Source organism: Pelophylax lessonae, assembly GCF_965119305.1.
Source record: "Pelophylax lessonae genome assembly, chromosome: 7".
Classification (NCBI taxonomy): domain Eukaryota; kingdom Metazoa; phylum Chordata; class Amphibia; order Anura; family Ranidae; genus Pelophylax; species Pelophylax lessonae.
In genome coordinates, this window is record NC_138774.1 from 40,875,287 (window position 1) to 40,895,304 (window position 20,018).

At 41.9% G+C, this 20,018-nt stretch overlaps 2 protein-coding genes across 2 annotated transcripts in view; both read left to right on the top strand.

The window, feature by feature from the left end:
- Positions 1-20,018, top strand: part of LOC309559451 (class I histocompatibility antigen, F10 alpha chain-like) — a 751,751-nt gene that overhangs the window by 564,864 nt on the left and 166,869 nt on the right. The window lies entirely within an intron of this gene.
- LOC309559443 (antigen peptide transporter 2-like) overlaps positions 1-20,018 on the top strand; it is a 78,920-nt gene that overhangs the window by 55,249 nt on the left and 3,653 nt on the right. Inside the window, exons 7-10 of the mRNA XM_082262702.1 lie at positions 1,120-1,248; positions 2,541-2,729; positions 6,531-6,704; positions 13,280-13,439. Of these exons, the coding sequence (XP_082118828.1) occupies positions 1,120-1,248; positions 2,541-2,729; positions 6,531-6,704; positions 13,280-13,439 (652 nt within the window). The remainder of the gene's footprint in view (positions 1-1,119; positions 1,249-2,540; positions 2,730-6,530; positions 6,705-13,279; positions 13,440-20,018) is intronic.

Consider the following 20,018-nt stretch of genomic DNA (forward strand, 5'->3'; position numbering starts at 1 on the left):
GCCGACATGCGGCCGGACCAATCGTTCCACCGCCCAGAAAATGGCGGCGGATGGCGCCAAAATAACATGCAGAAGCGCTCCAGAGGAGACACACATGTTAAACCATAGTGAAGATGGCGAACCGCGCGAATATACACCGCCGCGGCCGCCGCACCAATAAACGTCTGTACCCCCAACAATGCACCGAAGTGACACAGGGACAGGGACCCCCAGACCACACAAAAGTATGTGCACAAGCGATCCCCACAGGGACCGCACAGGGAGTCACACAGGCACAGACAATGGGGAACACACAGCAACACAGACTGCCACCCCAGACAGAGGCCCCACACAGAAGTACTTACCTGTACCAGATGGCGTGGGAAGCCTCTATGCACGGAAAACCGCTGTCCTCATCTAACAGGGAGTGCCGTGAGCCAGGGACATGACATTGCAGCATCGCAGACTTGTCCTGTGAGGTAGCCACCTCACGGCTGCATCCCTGTAGCGAACAGGGATGGGTCGTTCGTAATGCCAGGGCGAGCCATAGCTGAACGCTCGATGGCGGGCTGGGGGTCCATCTGACCCTCTGTGCCCTGGAGAACCAGGGCGGTCAGTCCGAATCCCAGCACCGCATGATCCATCTTCATCCGAAGAGAAATCTAACACTAGAAGCTGACAAAATAAACAGCTAGCAAAGTAAGAAAAAAATGACATTTTTCAAAGAAAATCAAACAAAAGATTAGGAAGGCTGAGACTGAAAACCCCAGCAAAGGGAAGCCTGACTACTCCTGACGCTAGGCAAAGTAAAACTGAGTTGGGAGTGGTGATGCAGGGGGGGTATTGACCAGATGGGACAGCCCCCATGGGTGTGTATATGCTAATGCCTTTTGTCTTTGGACTAAGTCTATATGCCTAGCTACTCCTGGGAAGTCAATACCCAACAGTGATGACTTAGAGGAGGCAGCGACTGTCAGAGGACGTAAGAGAAAAAGGCTTTACTACCACTTTAAATAATAAGAAAAATCTTAACAATTATTTTCTGCAATCTCTTTTCCTTCTCTCATCATTTTTCTCTTTATCTTTTTCTCTCATTTTCCTGTGTGCTCGGTCTCTGCCATTCCCCTCATCCTCTTCTAGACCATTAACCTAGGTACTCAGGTGGCGATGTTGGTGTATGGGCACAAGTTAATCCAGAGCGGATCAATAACCAGCGGGCAGATGGTGTCCTTCATGTTGTACCAAATAGAATCCGGACGCTATTTACGGGTGAGTAATATCCAATCTGGTTCTATGGCTGTAAGTGCAGTTAGTCTACAGTTGAAGAAGATTATGATTGGTGCCAAGACCAGGTCATCTGGCACCCAACTGAGCATTCAAAAGTGCGTCCTTCTTCTTCCCAAGCTCTTTAATTTGGTGCTACAAAAATGTTATCATCAGAGCTCTGTAACAGCTGGACGCTGTACTCTTTCTACAGAATAGATGGTTATCACACTGACAGCAGAGCGGAGTGCTGCTGGTTACATGGGGAGAGCCGGACTCTCTCAGTGTATTATGCAGAGTGGTGCCAAAGGCATGGTGCTTCTTATCCTTTTCAGTTGGCCTTTCTCCCAGCCAGTCTGGACATTCTGCAAACAAAAACAAACAAAGGGCACGCCGGCCTAGCGCATTATCCTCAATAAAAAATCCAGATATTGCACTAGGAGAAAGAAAGTAAGCTAAATTTGCACTTACAATTGTGCCATGTAATCAGAACATGTACAGATGATATCCCCATGATGCTGTGCGTTCCATGGACCGGGCTGTCCAAAACTGGAGGTGACGTAATGACACGTTTCGTCAGATAGACGTCATCAGGAGTGGCCATATTGCTACACCTCACATTCTTTATAACCTATGGTTGCCCGGCAACACTAAACAATATGCTGGCGGCCATATTGGTTTTAAACACTGTCCGACTAGTAATCAAAGGGCTGATATCTAAACCTCCATTGTGCAATTGGTTGTGTAGCACCCATCTACGATCCTCTATAAATTGTTATACATGCACACTCAATTCATCTATAGTATACCTAATTCTATGATATAAAGAGGTATACATGGACACTCAATTCATCTATAGTATACCTAATTCTATGATATAAAGAGGTATACATGGACACTCAATTCATCTATAGTATACCTAATAAATTATCGGGCCGTTCCTATGATATAAAGTGGTATACAAGGACACTCAATTTTATGATTAACCAGCTTTACCCTGGATGCCTGCATACTTAGATGTGCCCCTTTAATCATCAGCCATGTGAGTTGCTAAATGTTGAACCTTCATTAAATGTAAGCATATTGCTACACTTAGAGGCGCCTCTCTTCTCTTTTATACTCAGTTGTTATGTGACGCTACTTGTATATCAAGACATCGCTTGTTTATCAAGTCAAAATTAAAAAAAAAAATTAGCTTGTCTTATAAAATGTTTTTCAGACCAAGTTACTCGCAATCCAAGGTTTTACTGTACTTTAAGAAATATTTATCTCACAATGTCTTCTCTCCTCTTTTGCAGTCCCTGTTCCACATGCTCAGTGAGATCACTCATTCTGCCGGAGCCTCAACCAAAGTATTCCAGTACTTGGACCAGCAGCCTCAGGTCTCCACCTCTGGATCTCTGAGTCCTGAAAACTTACATGGAGTGTTCGAGTTCAAGAATGTGACCTTTTCATACCCTTCCCGCCCAGAAACTCCCGCCCTGAAGGTGAGCATGTTTGGGTTTGATTTGGGTTCATGTAAGAAGCCCTCCTGAAAATGCTAGTTGCCTGGCTGTTTGCTGACCTAATGGGTTCCATAGTATCTGGATCACTGCTCTAAAATAATTCTGCAGTTTAACCCCTTTACGCCGACCGTATGCAAATATGGGTCCTCGGCTTGAAGGGGTTTTTAGAGCAGGCGGTTGGGATAACAACTGATGTGGATAAGGAACCGCAACAGTGCATGTCAGAATACAAACCAAACCATGAAGTCCAAGGAATTGTTTGTAGACCTTCATGTATGGAGGAAACCAGGCATCACTCATCACATGGCCAACACCATCCCTACAGTGAAGCATGGTGGTGGCAGCATCATGTGGGGATGATTTTCAGCCACAGGAACTGGGAGACTAGTCATGATCGAGGGAAAGATGAATGCAGCTATGTACAGAGACATCCTTCATGAAAACCTGCTCCAGAGCACTCTGGACCTCAGACTGGGGCAAAGGTTCATATTCCAACAGGACAAAAACCCTAAGCACACAGCCAAGATAACAAAGGAGTGACTATGGGACAATTCTGTGAATGTCCTTGAGTGGCCCAGCCAGAGCCTAGAGTTGAACCCAACTAAACATCTCTGGAGAGATCTGAAAATTGCTGGGCACCAACCTGATGGAGCTTGAGAGGTCCTGCATAGACGAATGGGAGAAACTGCCCAAAAAGTAGCATCATACTCAAAAAGACTTGAGGCTGTAATTGGTGCCAAAGGTGCTTCACCAAAGTATTGAGCAAAGGCTGCAAAGATTTCAAACAAATTTCTTTCACATTGTCATTATATGGTATTGTTTGTAGAATTTTGAGGAAAAGAATGAATTTAATCCATTTTGGAATAAGGCTGTAACATAACAAAATGTGGAAAAATGAAGCGCTGTGAATACTTTCCGGATGCACTGTATGCATACCCCTAAATGCACTTTTGTAATATAGAATCATAGACCCGCAGTTTCAGAAGGGGTTGTTGGAAGTAGATAAAGATATTTTTAAGGCATCCACGGTAGCACAGTCAACAAAAAAGAGGTAAACCATTTCCGAATAGCCAAAAAAACTAAATAATTGATAGTAGCCTATATTTGGCACTCTGTGGAATACAATGAATAAAAACATAATAAAATCCAGTTCAGATGGACACATTGAGCAAAACAAATTAGTATTCCACAGAGAAGATCTTTCACCTCAATGAAATCACTGGATAACAACATACAGCTCAGGGGGATTGGCAGTCTAGCATTCCATTTAAAGGATTTTTTCCTCCATTTAGCCCAACCACAGTTTAGTCAATCCAAAATGGCATTTACAATCCACTTCAGCAACAAAGGCTGGAGCAATCTATTGGGATAAGCACATGGAGTCACCACATAAGTAAATAGTTAGAGGGCCCTTAAAACAAGTCTTCCTTTTTCAGTAAAACATTACCTACTCCATAGGGTAAAACAGCTCCACCTCCAGGTGTCCACCAAGGCGGAGAGACCACCGCCACATTGGTTCCTTTATACCACTTCTATCCCTTGCCATCTGACGTCACTAACTGGATGCGGATGCCCACTGTGCATGCACGATCCCCTGGACGTCCTGCACATGTGCAAACCACTCGCGGCCATCTTTGAAAATCTTACTCTATTGAAGCTAGGTATAACGTGCCCATACATGGTCAGGGGGAATCAAAAAAAAAACACTAACCTCATCCAGCCAATGTGTACAAGGAAAAATGCCTCCTACATGGCCACCAGTCATCAGACATCTCCCCCCGAAGAAATCGCCATCAAACACATAGGCAAATGTAGGCACCACCAAGCCAGGGAGCATGGCGGCAATACCACCACCAGCCACCCTAAGCATAAGTAGCCCCCTGGGCATTCGTATGACCACCCACTCCATACACATACCGTCCGAATGTTGAACCGAATACAATGTAGATAAATCTTTACTTATATAACACAGTGTTCAATCCATCAGTGTGAGACAACCTCCAGACAACCTTCACATTATATTCAATCAAACGAATGAAATAATCCGATTTGCAAGCATTATACATCAAATCAGATACTACCTCTTAGTAATGAGGTACAAAAATGCTTATGTGTACCTCATATCTGAATTTGATGACCAATTATTTTGAGAGGGACAACATTATCATATATAAATGATATAGAAATCAAACTGATGCTACAAAAATTAAAATTCTTTACCTTGAAGCACATCCCCACACATGAAAGGGGAGGAGATATTGATAAATTATTACTACAACGTGAAACCAAATGGATATTTAGTTTGTCAGCAACTGAATGAAGGGCTGAATGAAGCCGTAAGCTTCAAACCATTTCTATAATATTCTTTTTTACCTCTGTATAAAAAATAGCTCTGTATTTTACTAGTGTCCGTCCCAAAATGTTGGATGTCCTTTCTGCATTATTTTTTCTCAGTTGGACCCTTTAGAATAGTTCAGTTTGTTAGGACACAAAGTACCGTGATTATATGGCCATCATCCCAAATATATCACAGAAAACAAAATATTAAGAAAAAAGCTGGACTTTAAAGGGCCAAAAAGGAAAGGGGATGTCTATAAATAAAGCATATTAATTTGTAAAAACAGCATTTTATTGAATCACAAATAAAAAAGTATACATGTACAAGTATAATAAAAGAATAGAAAAATTCTCCATATCAAGGTGTTGATACAAAAGTACCACGTGGATGACTGTGGTCACAAATGGAGTGCAGTCTAAGCGGTCCCCAGTAAGCCGACGTGTTTCGCACTTGTGGCTTCCTCATGGCCATAGAGACCAAAGAAAAGACTAGCATTCCATATTGGTCAGAGGCGGGGTGAAGCAATATCCCTGGGCAGGCGTCAGGGTCACTACATAGTAAAGATTGCTATATCTCAAAACAATTGTATCCAAAACATTAAGATGGTAATAAGACAAAAAGTCCTCCACTGAGCCGGAAAGTGTAGGGTATCTTTATCACCAATCACCTTCAATGATTTGTAGTATTCATCCAGCCTTATAGTACACAACTCAAGTGGGGGTAGTGATGGTAAGTATTAAGAATCAATAATACATACTAGATGTTATAGTCTGAACTGGGTAAGCGTCCAGTGTCGGTTCCCAGATAACAACATCCATGGACCATATACCTATCCCTTTAGCACAGTGTCCCCTCCATAATGCCTGCTGGAGTTTTTTGCTCCACCAAGGTTCAGGTTGACCAGCTGCCAAGTTTTATGGGCTTAACATCAGTTTCCTCTTTTCCCTGTTAAGGCGTTCTTCACTGGCAATGTGAGTTGCTTGCTGTGGGGACACTGAACAGGAGGGAAGGGCCAGGAACGCCGGCGGGGGACCTGAGAAGAGGAGGATCTGAGCTGCTCTGTGCAAAACCAACTGCACAGAGAAGGTAAGTATAACATGTTTGTTATTTTTACCCCGAACGAAAAAAACAGGACTTTACAATCACATTAAGTTAATTTTGAGTTGATTTAGCAGTTACGTATTCTGGTATGGGAAAAAAAGCTAAGAAAAACCTTGGTCTGGCCATACTCAGTCCAAATAAAGCATGGAGGTGCCCCTGCTTTGTCATTCCTTGTGATGATCAGACCACAATAAGGCCATGTAGGACTTTTTTTCTTGCACACAGATTATCAATTATGTCTTTATATATTTTCCTGTAACTTTTTTCAGACTGACTGCTTTTCAGTCTGTGACTTCCTCCATACAGGTATATGTTATTCTCATACAAACTCTTGTACCCCTTAGGATGTGTCATTCACTCTTAAGTCCGGCACTGTGACAGCTCTAGTGGGCCCCTCTGGTGGTGGGAAGACAACCTGCGTGGCAATGCTGGAGAGATTCTATGAGCCACAGAGTGGGAAAATCCTGCTCGACGGAAGACCACTGGCTGAATATAAGCACCAGTACCTCCACAGCAAGGTAATCTTGTACTTCTAAGTTATTTGTTAAGACAAACGGTGTTAATCAACTAAGGGTTGATATTTTATACTTACCCACAACATTCAGTCAGAGTCAATCTTGTATCAGCAGAGTACATTCAGAATAGTTGAAGAGTTACTGCATTTAAAAGCATTTAGTAATCAAAACTCTTTATTACCTAGCTGTGGACACTGGGCATACTATGCACCAATAAACCTTTATAGTACACAAGGCAGTTGTAGTATGTCCAGTCCTTCTGCCCCTCTGCTACATCCCCCTTCCACTTGCCAGCAATTCTCATCTCTTAACATTAAAGCCAGAAGTTGCAGTGTAAATACAGCAGCTTAAAGTGGTTGTAAACCCCATTCATGAAATCTGACCTGGCCACATATATCTGCAGTGTTTACTTAACTCTTTCCAAAGCTCCAAGTGCCATGTCCTTCTGCTTCTCCGTTCCTCTGTTATCAGCAGAGTCACTTCTGACAAGTTCTCCGACATATGAGATAAAAGCAGCTGAAAATTTGTGTTGGGGAGGATACTTAGAGGGAGATAAGCAGAGAGCTGGTCTATTTACAGTACAGCTCTGCATGTTCCTTCATTCCTCTGCCTATGTGGAGGGGGGGAGGGTGTGTCTTTCCACCAATCAGCTCACACACAGTGTAAGCCCAGACTCCACACCCACTGCTGGAAGAGAAAACAATATTTCTAACCCGATCTGCACTTTCTAAAGAATGTAGAAAGGGAAGATAGCAGATATACATGTAAAACTTATGTAGGAGGATTTTTTTCATCTCTGTGTATCATCTGAGGCTGTTCACTGGGTATAGGATAGGGTTTACATCTTCTTTAAAGGAGTTGTAAAGGCAGAAGGTTTTTTTATCTTAATGCATTATGCATTAAGATAAAAAGCCTTCTCGAATACTTACCTGAGGTCCCTCTCCCAGCGATGCCCACAAGTGTCTCAGCCGTCTGAGATTCTCCCTCCTGATTGGCTAAGACACAGCAGTGGTGCCATTGGCTTCTGCTGCTGTCAATCAAAGTCAGTCATCCAATCAGGGGAGAGAGGGGGCCGGGTCGGGGCTCCGTGTATGAATGGACACAGGGAGCTGTGACTTGGCTTGGGTGCCCCCTTAGCAAGCTGCTTGCTGTGGGGGCACTGAACAGGAGGGATGGGTCAGGGTCACAGCAGAGGGACCCGAGAAGAGGGAGATCTGAGCTGCTCTTTGCAAATTCACTGCAACAGAGCAGGTAAGTATGATATTTTATTTTTATAGGGAAAAAAATGAGACTTTACAAATACTTTAAGTAGCTGCATCTGTCAAAAAAAGAACACCCTGTATCAACACCACAGAAGCGAAGTGGAGAGATACAAAATAGCATTGTTCATTTTGTATCTACTCTGTTTCATTCATCTGCAGATCAAAGGGATGAGACTCAGTTTTCAGATCCTGTCACTTAAAGCAACCTGACAAATATAATTTTTTTTTATTTTTTCTTTTATATTTGTATCTGTCTAACCCCTTTTTAGCCCTTCATTTACCCTAATCAGTCTTTATTAACAACTTCATTCCCTTCTCCCTTCATTTTTTTTCCCCTGCTGAATTTTGTTTATTTCTAATTCATTAACTATTAATATTTACTTTTTTTTTGTTTGTTTTGTTGGTTTACTTTTTTAGTTTACCAGAATCATACTTTTTGTGTCATTTTAAACAGGACAAATTATGGAATAATGTATATACTTTTTTTTTACCGTAACATTTTTTTAAACCAACACTTATCAGAAAAGAAAAAAGCGTGTTTTTTTTAGTTTTGTTACTTTTTTAGTTTTGTTACTTTTTTGTCTAAGGCCCCTTTCACACGAGTGATCTGATCAGATCCGCCTGTCAGTTTTTTAGGCGGATCTGATTGGATCCCCCATGCATACCTATGAGGCAGCGGATGTCAGCGGAGACATGTCCGCTGACACCCGCTGCCATCCGCATCCGATCCTGTCCGTGAAATCCGGACGGATGGAAACCCTATTTTCCATCCGTCCAGGGGATCGGATCAGATGGGATTGGATGAGAGCAGACAGGCGGTTCGCTCTCATCCGATTCCCCCATAGAGGTGCATGGGGCTCTGACACCTCCCTCTCCGCACACAGAGCGGAGGGGGAGCTGTCACCTGCCTGCTCAGCGGGGATCTGTGTTTACGATCCCCTGCTGAGCAGCACGGATCCGCCTAAGGAGGTGGACCGTGTGAAAGAGCCCAAAGGGGTGGATTAAAAAAAAGCACTTTTTTTTTTAATAAATAAATAACTTTTGGTAATAGTTACCTATTTACATATGTGTTAATGTGATTAAAACTGCAATTGCAATGCAGTAAAACATTGGTAGTGGGTTAGATACAAGCTATGTAAATCTACCCCTTTCTGGTTCTGTTTGAGGCTTGTAAATTGCAAATTTTTAATAAAAATGTTTTAGTTAATATTTAAATATAATACTTTGTTTGTTATAAGTAATGACAACTTTTTTGGCAAATCAGCAGGTCCATAGAAGAAATTAAAAATATTGCTCTGGTCCATAGGGAGTATACAGAGTGGAGAGCTGCATTGATTAAATAACACTAAAGGTGCAAAAGCAGAGTAACCCAGAGCAGCCAATCACCAATCATTTTTCATTTTTGTACCTGTCCTAAACAGATGAAATATTCAATAACATTTGTTGTGAGCAGATTGTAACGGAGTGCCAATACCCAGCCTAGGTATCTCCGCTGTATAATCCTTGAAGCTGAGAAAGTACTAACATATCCAAGGCAAAATCTACCCCCCCCCCCCCCCCCTGGACGACACACAGTTCTGTGAGTCAACAACACTTTTATTCAGCCACAGCTGGCTTTTATATGATTCCCCATGCAAGGGGTTTCTTAAATCATTTTCCAGGGGCATTCCCTGCTGGACGTGAGAGGGGACTAGGGACTAGTAAACATTTCACAGACTCAACCAACACAACACAACCAACACAAACAGTATTCTAATTTCCCACCAGTAACAGTGATTCAATCATCCTGAGCCAATTAACTAGCAGACTTGCCGTCATCGAGCTCCTGAAGTACAATACACATTATTATAAGTGTAAACACATAACCCACAGTAGACAATAGGTGAGTAAATCAGCACAATCAACAATGTGTTGAAGACAGGTAGTTGAGCTGATGATATTAGCATCTGCTATGAGTCTGACTGTATGAATCAGTATTTTATTGGCAACAGGCAGCTAGGTCTTTTTAACCACTTGACGACTGCTCACTGTGCCTCTACTGCGGCACAGTGGCTCGTTATCATCCAGCGACGTAGTACTACGTCGCTGGACTCCTCCCCTTGTGGGCGGCGATCGCCGCTGCTCTTCCCCGATCGTCGGGGAATCGAGTTTGGGGATCCGCCCACTTGTGTAAACAGAGCGGGCGGATCTCCTCAGTGACAAACAGCGATCTGTCCCTGTGTCACTCAGTCACCTCCCCCCACACACGTTAGTAAGCACCAGGCATACATTAACCCCTCCCTCTCCAATAAAATTAACCCCTTCCCTGCCAGTGTCATTTTTACAGTAACAGTGCATATTTATAGCACTGATTACTATAGAAATGTCACTGGTACCCTCAAAAGTGTCAAAAATGTCAGTCAAGTGTCCGATCTGTCCGCCGCAACGTCGCAGTCCCGCAAAAAAAAAAATCGCAGATCGCCGCCATTACTCGTTAAAAAAAAAACACCAAAAATGACAGAAATCTTTCCCTTAGTTAGTAAACGCAATATCTTTTGCGCAAACCAATCAAAATACTCTTATTGTGATTTTTTTTACCAAACATATGTAGCAGAAAACAAATTGGCCAAAAATGTAAAAAAATTTTGATTTTTACATTTTTTTGGGGGGGAATTTCATATAAAAAAATGTGAAAAATATTGTTATTTTTTCAAAATTTACGCTCTTTTTTTGTTTATAGCGCAAAAAGTAAAAATCGCACAGGTGATCAAATACCACCAAAAGAAAGCTCTGTTTGTGGGAAAAAAAGGACGTAAATTTGTTTGGGTACGGCGTCGCACGACCGCGCAATTGTCAGTTAAAGTCGCACAGCGCCAAATCGCAAAAAGTGGCCTGGACGTAAGACAGCAAAATCCTCCGGTGGTAAAGTGGTTAATAAATTATTGATTATACAGATTATACAGAGTTATGCTATGGCAGTGTTTTTCAACCTTTTTTCACCCAAGGCACACTTTAAAATCTGGAAGAATTTCAAGGCACACCAACCAAAAATGCAGCCTGGACTGGACGGAACAACATGACGTCGCTCTGGCCCTCCAAGGCCATAGAGGCTATTAAAGAGGATATACTCTTTCATCGCCCCCTGGGACTAGCCGGCTGCACTATTGGATTGCTTCTGGGGTGAGCTGGTGGGAGGGGGGTACATCCCCTCCCGCTGCTTCTGAAAGCATTCCAGTGGCTCATGTGCTGCTTGGAACCCTTTCATGATTAGAAAGCCAGCCGTGGGCTGTAAAAAACGATACTGAGGTTATGGCTGATATCTTCAGCCATAAACCCGATAAACCATTTCAGAGCCGGAACGTATATTTAACTATGACTCGCTGCAGTGCAGGTGTAGCGCAGGGTACCTGCACTTTTCATGTGCGTTACCTGCCGTTTCTCATCAACTTCTATTATGTCCTACATTTTCTGAAAGCACACCAAAAATGAGGGACATAATAGAAGTCTACAGGAAACTGCAGGTTATGCACATGAAAACCGTGGGTACCCTGCGCTACACTTGCACTGCGGCCAAACTGCAGCAGAGCAATGTGCAAGCGAAAGACAAAATAAAAAGAGGTGCAGTTACCATTAAAGAAATATAGTTACTCTTACCAATAATAATAATAACCAACATATCTTATGTATATTTATATTGCATTAAAAAAAAAAACAATCACCATGCCTGCAATTATACCTAAAACAAAAACATGCAGGTAAATTACAGGTACAATTGCTGTACCTCATGGAGCTCAGAGGAGCCACTGAAAAGCCTCCTCCCTGTTCTTCCTCCTCTTCTCATGCTCTGCTTCACCTCCCCTCGGGGAAAAGCGCGCCAGCCAGCGTCTCCTGGGACCTGCGTCTCGCACATCCCAGAAAGCTGTGCGTACACTTGACCCGCCCCTAGCAACCGATTACCTCATCGGTTGGCAAGATGCGATCGGACGGCCCGCACAGCTTCCCAAATGCCTGTGGCAGCGGGAAGTGAGCTTTAGACAGCGGACCAGAACCGCTGTAACAACAAGGCTTAACTGAGTGGCCAACATAGTTTGTAGATCAGATGGGGTAATTTTGCCACGGCACACCTGGGGACTCTTCACGGCACACCAGTGTGCCGCGGCACACAGGTTGAAAAATGCTGTGCTATGGAATCCTTACCTTCTCTTTTTTATAACCTTAACTCTGAGAATACAAACATTCATGGATAAAGTGGGGAGAACATACCTTTGAATTTTAGACCATCCTGCTGGAGAATACTTATACTATTGGAAGAGTGGTTGCTGGTTTATAATTTGACCAGCTTCATTTCTGGTGAGTCGGTTTGGAGGATAACGGTGGAAGGAGCACACCTGGTGTTTGTTCACAAGTGGACACAGAAGAGAAAGCGCTGAATGAATTAAATACTTTGGCACTGATTGCACTTTTGGGACTTTTTCACATTAATTGTTTTTTGGCACACAAATTTTCCTATATGAACTGAATAATTTTTTATCATCATTTTTATTGTAATTTTGCAGTTTCTCATATAAATTTATGAACTACTCATTTAGTTGTTTTGTAACATTTTAGAACTTTTGCCTATTTATTTTTTGTACTTGCACTTTTTTGGATATAGCAGATATTGCACAGTTTTTCAAAAATCTTTTTTTGCACATATTTATACTATTTAGTTTGCGAAATAATAATATTTTAAATTTTTCTATATGTGGTGATTATAAAGGTTTGGTCAACAGGAGAGGGATATAAACGTGCGCTGATTCATTTTTATATTTTATCTTGATGTAGTACACCTGCGGTAAATCAGCAGCAGTTTTTGGTGATTCTCCCTCCTTTTTGTTTGACGATCTAACCATTGATTACCGAGGCACTTGATCAAACAAACGTTTTTTCAGCTAGGCCTTTAACATGGATCCTTGAGATATATTGTTGATAAATATTACTGTCCCATTTGAAGTAATCCAAACCATATTCTCAGTGCCCATTCCGCTAAACAGATAGAACATATTGTATTATGAAAAATGTAAATATATGTATGTAAAAGCTCTGCGTAAATTGACAGCACTATATAAGTACCTGTAACAAATAAATAAAGAAAATATTGGTCCCTCTTAAAAAAATTGTATAATATGTATATTCTCACCTCACAGTGACAAAAAAAGAGCAAATGCCTTCTTTATAGGCAGAGGTGATCTGACTGAAGAGAAAACTAGACTACGAAGCTCCATTAACATTGACTAGAAACTGGAGTTCCCCTTTAATGTTACTTTATAATTGCTTACCACCCAATGTTTTCTCTAGGTGGCTTTAGTGGCTCAAGATCCCGTCCTGTTTGCTGGAACAGTCAGAGAAAACATTGCTTATGGTCTTGACAACCCTCCTGCAAAGCAGCTGGTGGAAGCAGCAAGACTGGCAAAAGCCGAGAGTTTCATTGGAAAAATGGAGAACGGCTATGATACAGGTGAGAGGGGGCCACCGGCCCGGAAGGGTTTTATTATCATAATGTAGTATTCTTCAAATAGATTTCCACAGAAGGTTTTGTACCTCATACAAGTTACTGGATGATGAAAGTATATAAAACACTTACATTTCAGATCAATATCAGGTAAATTTAATAAAAAAAAACTTCTTCTTTTACCTCAATCATAACAGAATTAAACATTTTTAAAGCAGAGGTTTACCCTCCCTACCAACTTTATATAGTTCTCCTCCTGCCCCCCTCCTCTAACAGAAAATATTTTTATTGTTTTTTTTTTTTTTTTGGGTAGGGGACTTTTATTGGGGACCCACCATCATGACTTTATTGACCAAAAATAGTCATGTCCATATACGGCCAATGATGTCATAATAAGGCCCCTTTCACACCTGTCCATTCTGCCGACGGACTCCGTTCTGCTCAGTGGGGGATCGATCCGCCGATCCCCGCTGAGCAGGCGGATGACAGCTCTGTGTGCGGAGAAGGAGCTGTCAGGTTCCCGGCTGTCCTCTATGGGGGAATCGGATGAGAACGGACCGCCTGTCTGTTCTCATCCGACCCGATCTGCTAGACAGATGGAAAATAGGGTTTCCATTCGTCCAGATTTGACGGACAGGATCGGATCTGAGAGCAGCGGGTGTCAGCTGACATGTCGCCGCTGACATCTGCTGCCCCATAGAGATGCATGGAGGATCCGATCAGGTCCGCCTGAAAAACTGACAGACGGATCTGATCAGACCGTATGTGTGAAAGGGGCCTTAGGCCTCTTGCAAACTGCAGCTTAAAAAAAGCTCAGTACAGCTTTGTTTTTTTCTGAGCTAAAATCCAGCCCATTCATTGTAATGTGCCTATGCACACAGGCGCGTAAATGAGCGCCGTGCATTCTTCAGTAAGAACAAAATAGAAAAATATGCATTTTTGGACAGTAATTTACGCCTAATGTGCAAAAATACGCGCAATTGCGAACAAATGAACTCACTCAAACATACTGTTAATCTGAAAAATGCTAATTTGTATATTTTACAAGTAAAGTATACGTTAAGTTTAAGTTAATTATACAAAAACACGAGAATACATTTGCGCAAAAGGACTCAAATTTGCGAGAAAATATGCAAATTTTCGCAAACGCATATGCGCGAAAATGAGCACATTTCAATAAGACAATTACTCCTGAAATTTACGGCTGAAAAAGGAGATACTCAAACAGGGGTATCATGTGTAAGAGGCCTTAGACTGCCCCTTTGCTTATACTGCGGCTGCAGGACCCGGGAGACGACATTCAGCGGGAGTCAAACAGTGAGTCCCGACATGTCAGCAGACTGTTTTTTATTTTTTTTCTTCCTGGCGGGTTGGCTCTTGTCAGTCATTGTGAATGAGAGCTGCATAGCTGGATGATGTGATTGATGGTGGATTTACAACCCCAATTCCATAAAAGTTGGGATGCTGTATAAAATCTACATAGAAAAACAGAATGCAATGATTTGCAAATCTCATAATCCCATATTACTATATATTCACAGTAAAAAAATAGAAAACATATCAAATGTTTAAACTGAGAAAATGTACCATTTTAAGAAAAAAAAAAAAGGTAATTTTGAAATTGATGGCAGCAACACTTAAAAAAAAGTTGGGACAGGGCAACAAAAAGCTGGCAAAGTAAAGTGATTAATGATTAAAGTGTTACTAAACCCAGGAGCCTGCAATCACTATATCTGCTCTCCCACACTACACAGAACATGGAAATGCAATTCTTTTAGTAAATATAAATGGATAAATATCTTTTCTCACTGCCAGTATACTGTGTTTCCCCGAAAATAATACCTACCCCGAAAATCAGCCCTAGTTTAGAGTTTCTAAAATTCTAGATTCCACACTATTACTGTTTTATATAATGTCCAGTGTGTGTTTCTGTAATAGAATAGTGTGAAATACCTTCGGTACAGCGCGCTCTGCGCTCAGCTTGTCTCCCGCTCTGCTGTCCTTCTCCTCTCATAGCTGTCAGAGGGGGATCTCAGCCCCTCCCATTTGCAGTGCTCAGAGCGGGTCACGGAAGCGCCGAGTATTATATTACAATTGTGTGAAATCCCTTCAGCACAGCGCCGCTTGGCGCTTCCGTGACCCCTAACTATCAGGTTCTAGTCTGGATTTTGGGGTGACCCCACGCTGTTTTTTTTTCTTTAATTTTTCAATAGCGCGCTGCCAGAAACCGTGAGTCGTTTTGATAGCGATTCGACTTGTTTTTTTTTTTCTTTAGAAATTTTATTTTTGCTGTAGTAAGATCTAAAAAAGCTACAGATGTGCATCTTTACACACACATTAAGGGGACCCTCCAGGCACGATATTTGAAGGAATTTTTCATTTTATTGTTTCACTTTAAGCATATTTAAAATCACAGCTCCTGAAAAAAATATTTTTTTTTTTTTTTATTGATACAGTACATGTCCCTTAAGCCACGTACACACGCTCTTAAGATTTTTTTCAGATGAAAACTATACTAATGAGACGAAAATCGGGCGTTGTATTACGGACAACAAAAATTATAGAGCCTGCACATCAGGATTTTTTCCGGCCGAAAAGTCGGTGTCGGCTGTCGAAAGCACCATACTAACAATCCGAAAATCGGCAGATCGGTCGTCAGACGAAATTTCCCTTCAGATTTTCTTATCTTGTGTACAGGCCTTTAGGGCAGTACCCAGACCCCCAAACCCCTTTTATGGCCAATTTATTGCATATAAAACTTCAAAATGTGCCCTTTTGATTTTTTCTGTTCGCTCCCATAGACTTCAATGGGGTTCGCTGTTCAGGTTAGAGCATTTCCCCTGTTCAGTTCTGCTGCGAATGGAACAGGGGGGTGTTTGGCCCATCCCAATTGAGCGTTAGGAAACGTTACATTAGCCCAGCAAATTACAACAAGGAAAACTATTATACAAAGTCTTACAAATATTATGGGTCTTCTTCAATACGCTTGAACGAATGTTGCAGCATTCGCAAAGCAAATTTTTTCTGGACCCCTTAATGTGAAAAATATATTTTTACTGCAATTTTGGGCTTGATAAATCATTGCACTGATATGTGATATAAAAAAAATTGCCACCACCACTATTTTATTCTACAGATTCTCTCCTTTCAGAAAACACACACAGTATGATTTAGAGCCAGTTCACACATATGGGATGTCAGACATCGCATGTGATTCCCAGCGCACTGCTCTGCAAATCACATGCGATGTCTGTGCATTGCGAATTCAGCCATTCAGATTGTATACAGATTGTATGGCTGAATTTGAATTGCATTTGGACCAAAGTCGCACAAGACCCTTTTTTTGGGTCTGCACCAGAATCGAATCGCATGGGTGCTCACACCTATGCGATCCGAATTATGTCCGAACTGACAGTTCCCACTGCGATATGCGAACTGATCTGAGGGTAAAGTTCATATTCCCATCGCACACCTTCCTGGTATATAGGCACATCTATATTGGGTGCTGAAGCGATCACCAGCTGGACACTGGATCTATTACAGTCCAAAAGCTTTATTGCAAAAAAGATCACATCAAAAAACAGTGCAACGTTTTCGGAGCCACGCAGGACCCCTTCATCAGGCATGTGATCTGGGGGTGTCGCTAACTTTGTATTGACACCCCTATCGATTTGCATATGGAATAAAAAGGGGAGTGTGAGGTTGGCGCTTCTCTGATGTGTGTACAATCAAATAGGAAACCAAAGTTAGAAATATATACAATACCAATGAGTACTAATAAATAAAAATTCATACAATGTTAAAAAAGTGCATGGTGCTGGATAAAAAATTCAATCAAGTGCTGAGACTGTGATGCCCTTCCTTAGCCACTAGAGGGAGTGGCGTACACAAATAGATATGCAAGATGCAAATAAGAAATAAATAAATAGGTGATTTTTAATGTGCTATTGAATGGAATACCTCTATAATCAATGAACCCACGGTATTATTAAAGTGGAGTTTCACCCATTTTAATTAGTTCAGATGTATGTAATCCCCTAGGAGATATTAATTGTACCTACAGGTAAGTCTTATTATAGGCTTACCTGTAGTTAAAAGTGGAAAAAAGCGGTATACTACCGCTTTAAGGTGATATTAATCGAATAAATAGTGCTGATTCGTGATGGTGGTTTAACAGTCAACAGTCCACAGTCCATACAATGGTAATCCTGTGTAAATTGCAGCTATTCCCTAATAGCTGAAAAAGTGCTTGTGCTTCTTTAACCACATTTGCCGACTGCCTAACGACTATTTACGTCGGCAGTCAGCCCCTCACAGGCAAAGCGACGATCTTCGTCGCTAGCCTGTGAGGCTCTAGGGAGCGAGCGTGTGCCGCCGGAGGCACGCTCCCGCTCGGTCACGCCCCCCCCCCCATGCGTGTGAGTGGCGGACCCGATGTCCGCCGGGCACTCGCGATCGTCCGTTACACCGGGAGAAAGGCAGGCGGCTAATGTAAACAAAGCCTCCTGTCATTCTCCCCTGTGTAACAGCACAGATCATACGGTCCTGCTATGTAGGACCATTGATCTGTGCTGTTACATCAAAAGCCACATCCAATCACAGTTAGAAACACACCCCTAGGGACACACTTAACCCCTCCTTCTCAAATAAAGTTAACCCCTTCACTGCCAGTGTCATTTTTACAGTAACAGTGCATATGTATAGCACTGATTACTGTAGAAATGTCACTGGTAACCCCAAAAGTGTCAAAAATGTCAGTCAAGGGTCCGATCTGTCCTCCACAATGTCGCAGTCCCGCAAAAAATTTTTAAAAAATTTTGATTTTTACTTTTTTTTTGTTGGGGAATTTCATATAAAAAAATGTGAAAAATATTGTTATTTTTGCAAAATTGTCGCTCTTTTTTTGTTTATAGCGCATGATCAAAAAATCGCACAGGTGATCAAATAACACCAAAAGAAAGCTCTGTTTGTGGGAAAAAAAGGACGTCAATTTAATTTGGGTACAGCATCACACGACCGCGCAATTGTCCGTTAAAGTCAAGCAGTGCAGAATCGCAAAATAGGCCCTGGTCAGGAAGGTGATAAAATCTTCCGGGGCTTAAGTGGTTAAGAAAGTGCTATGGTTCGGGATAAAAAATTCACTCAAGTGCTGAGAATGTGATGCCCTTCCTTAGCCACTAGAGGGAGTGGCGTGCACAAATAGATATGCAAGATGCAAATGTGAAATAAATAAATAGGTGATTTTTAATGTGCCAATGTGCTATTGAATGGAATACCTCTATAATCAATTAACCCACGGTATTATTAAGGTGTAGTTCCACCCATTTTAATAAGTTTAGATGTATGTAATCCCCTTTAAAAATACTTTTACCAATGGAAACAATTTTATTTATTTTTTTTGCAAGGAAATACCTTTTTTTCTTCTTTATTTATCCGCATTTCCGGGTCCGGCCGCCTATAGGCGATTACGTCACTCGGCGATTCGCGGACTCAATCCAATACATCCGAGTACAGCTGGTGCCTGTGTAATAATGCGAGATTTCGTCACTAGGCGATTCGCAAGGGCTGCTGGGATGTATCCCAGCAGCCCTTGCGAATCACCTAGTGACGTAATCGCCTATAGGCGGCCGGACCCGGAAGTGCGGATGAATAAAGAAGAAAAAAAGGTATTTCCTTACAAAAAAAAAATAGTTTCCATTGGTAAAAGTATTTTTAACCACTTAAGCCCCGGAGGATTTTGCTGCTAAACGACCAGGGGGTATTTTGCGATTCGGCACTGCGTGACTGTAACGGACAATTGCGCGGTCGTGCGACGCTGTACCTAAACGAATTTGACGTCCTTTTTTTCCCACAAACAGAGCTTTCTTTTGGTGGTATTTGATCACCTGTGCGATTTTTTGATCACGCGCTATAAACAAAAAAAGAGCGTCAATTTTGCAAAAATAACAATATTTTTCACATTTTTTTATATGAAATTCCCCAAAAAAAAAATGTAAAAATCAAAATTTTTTAACATTTTCGGCCAATTTGTTTTATCCTACCTATGTTTGGTAAAAAAAAATCGCAAAAAGCGTATTTTGATTGGTTTGCGCAAAAGTTATCGCGTTTACTAACAAAGGGAAAGATTTTTGTCATTTTTGTTGTTTTTTTTTTTAACACATAATGGCGGCGATCTGCGATTTTTTTGCGGTACTGCGACATTGCGGCGGACAGATCGGACCTTTGACTGACATTTTTGACACTTTTGGGGTTACCAGTGACATTTCTACAGTAATCAGTGCTATACATATGCACTGTTACTGTAAAAATACACTGGCAGTGAAGGGGTTAACTTTTTTTTTAAAGGGCGGGGCTATGTGTGTCCCTAGGGGCGTGCTTTCTACTGTGATTGGCTGTGGCTTGAGCTGTAAGGACACTGATCAACGGATCTACATAGTAGATCCGTCTGATCAGTGTTTTTACAGCGAGGAGAATGACAGGTGGCTTGTTTACACAAGCTGCCTGACATTCTCCCTCTCCCCCGACGATCGCCGAGTGACCGGCGGACATCGGGTCCGCCGGTCACACGCGCGGGGGGGTCCGTGA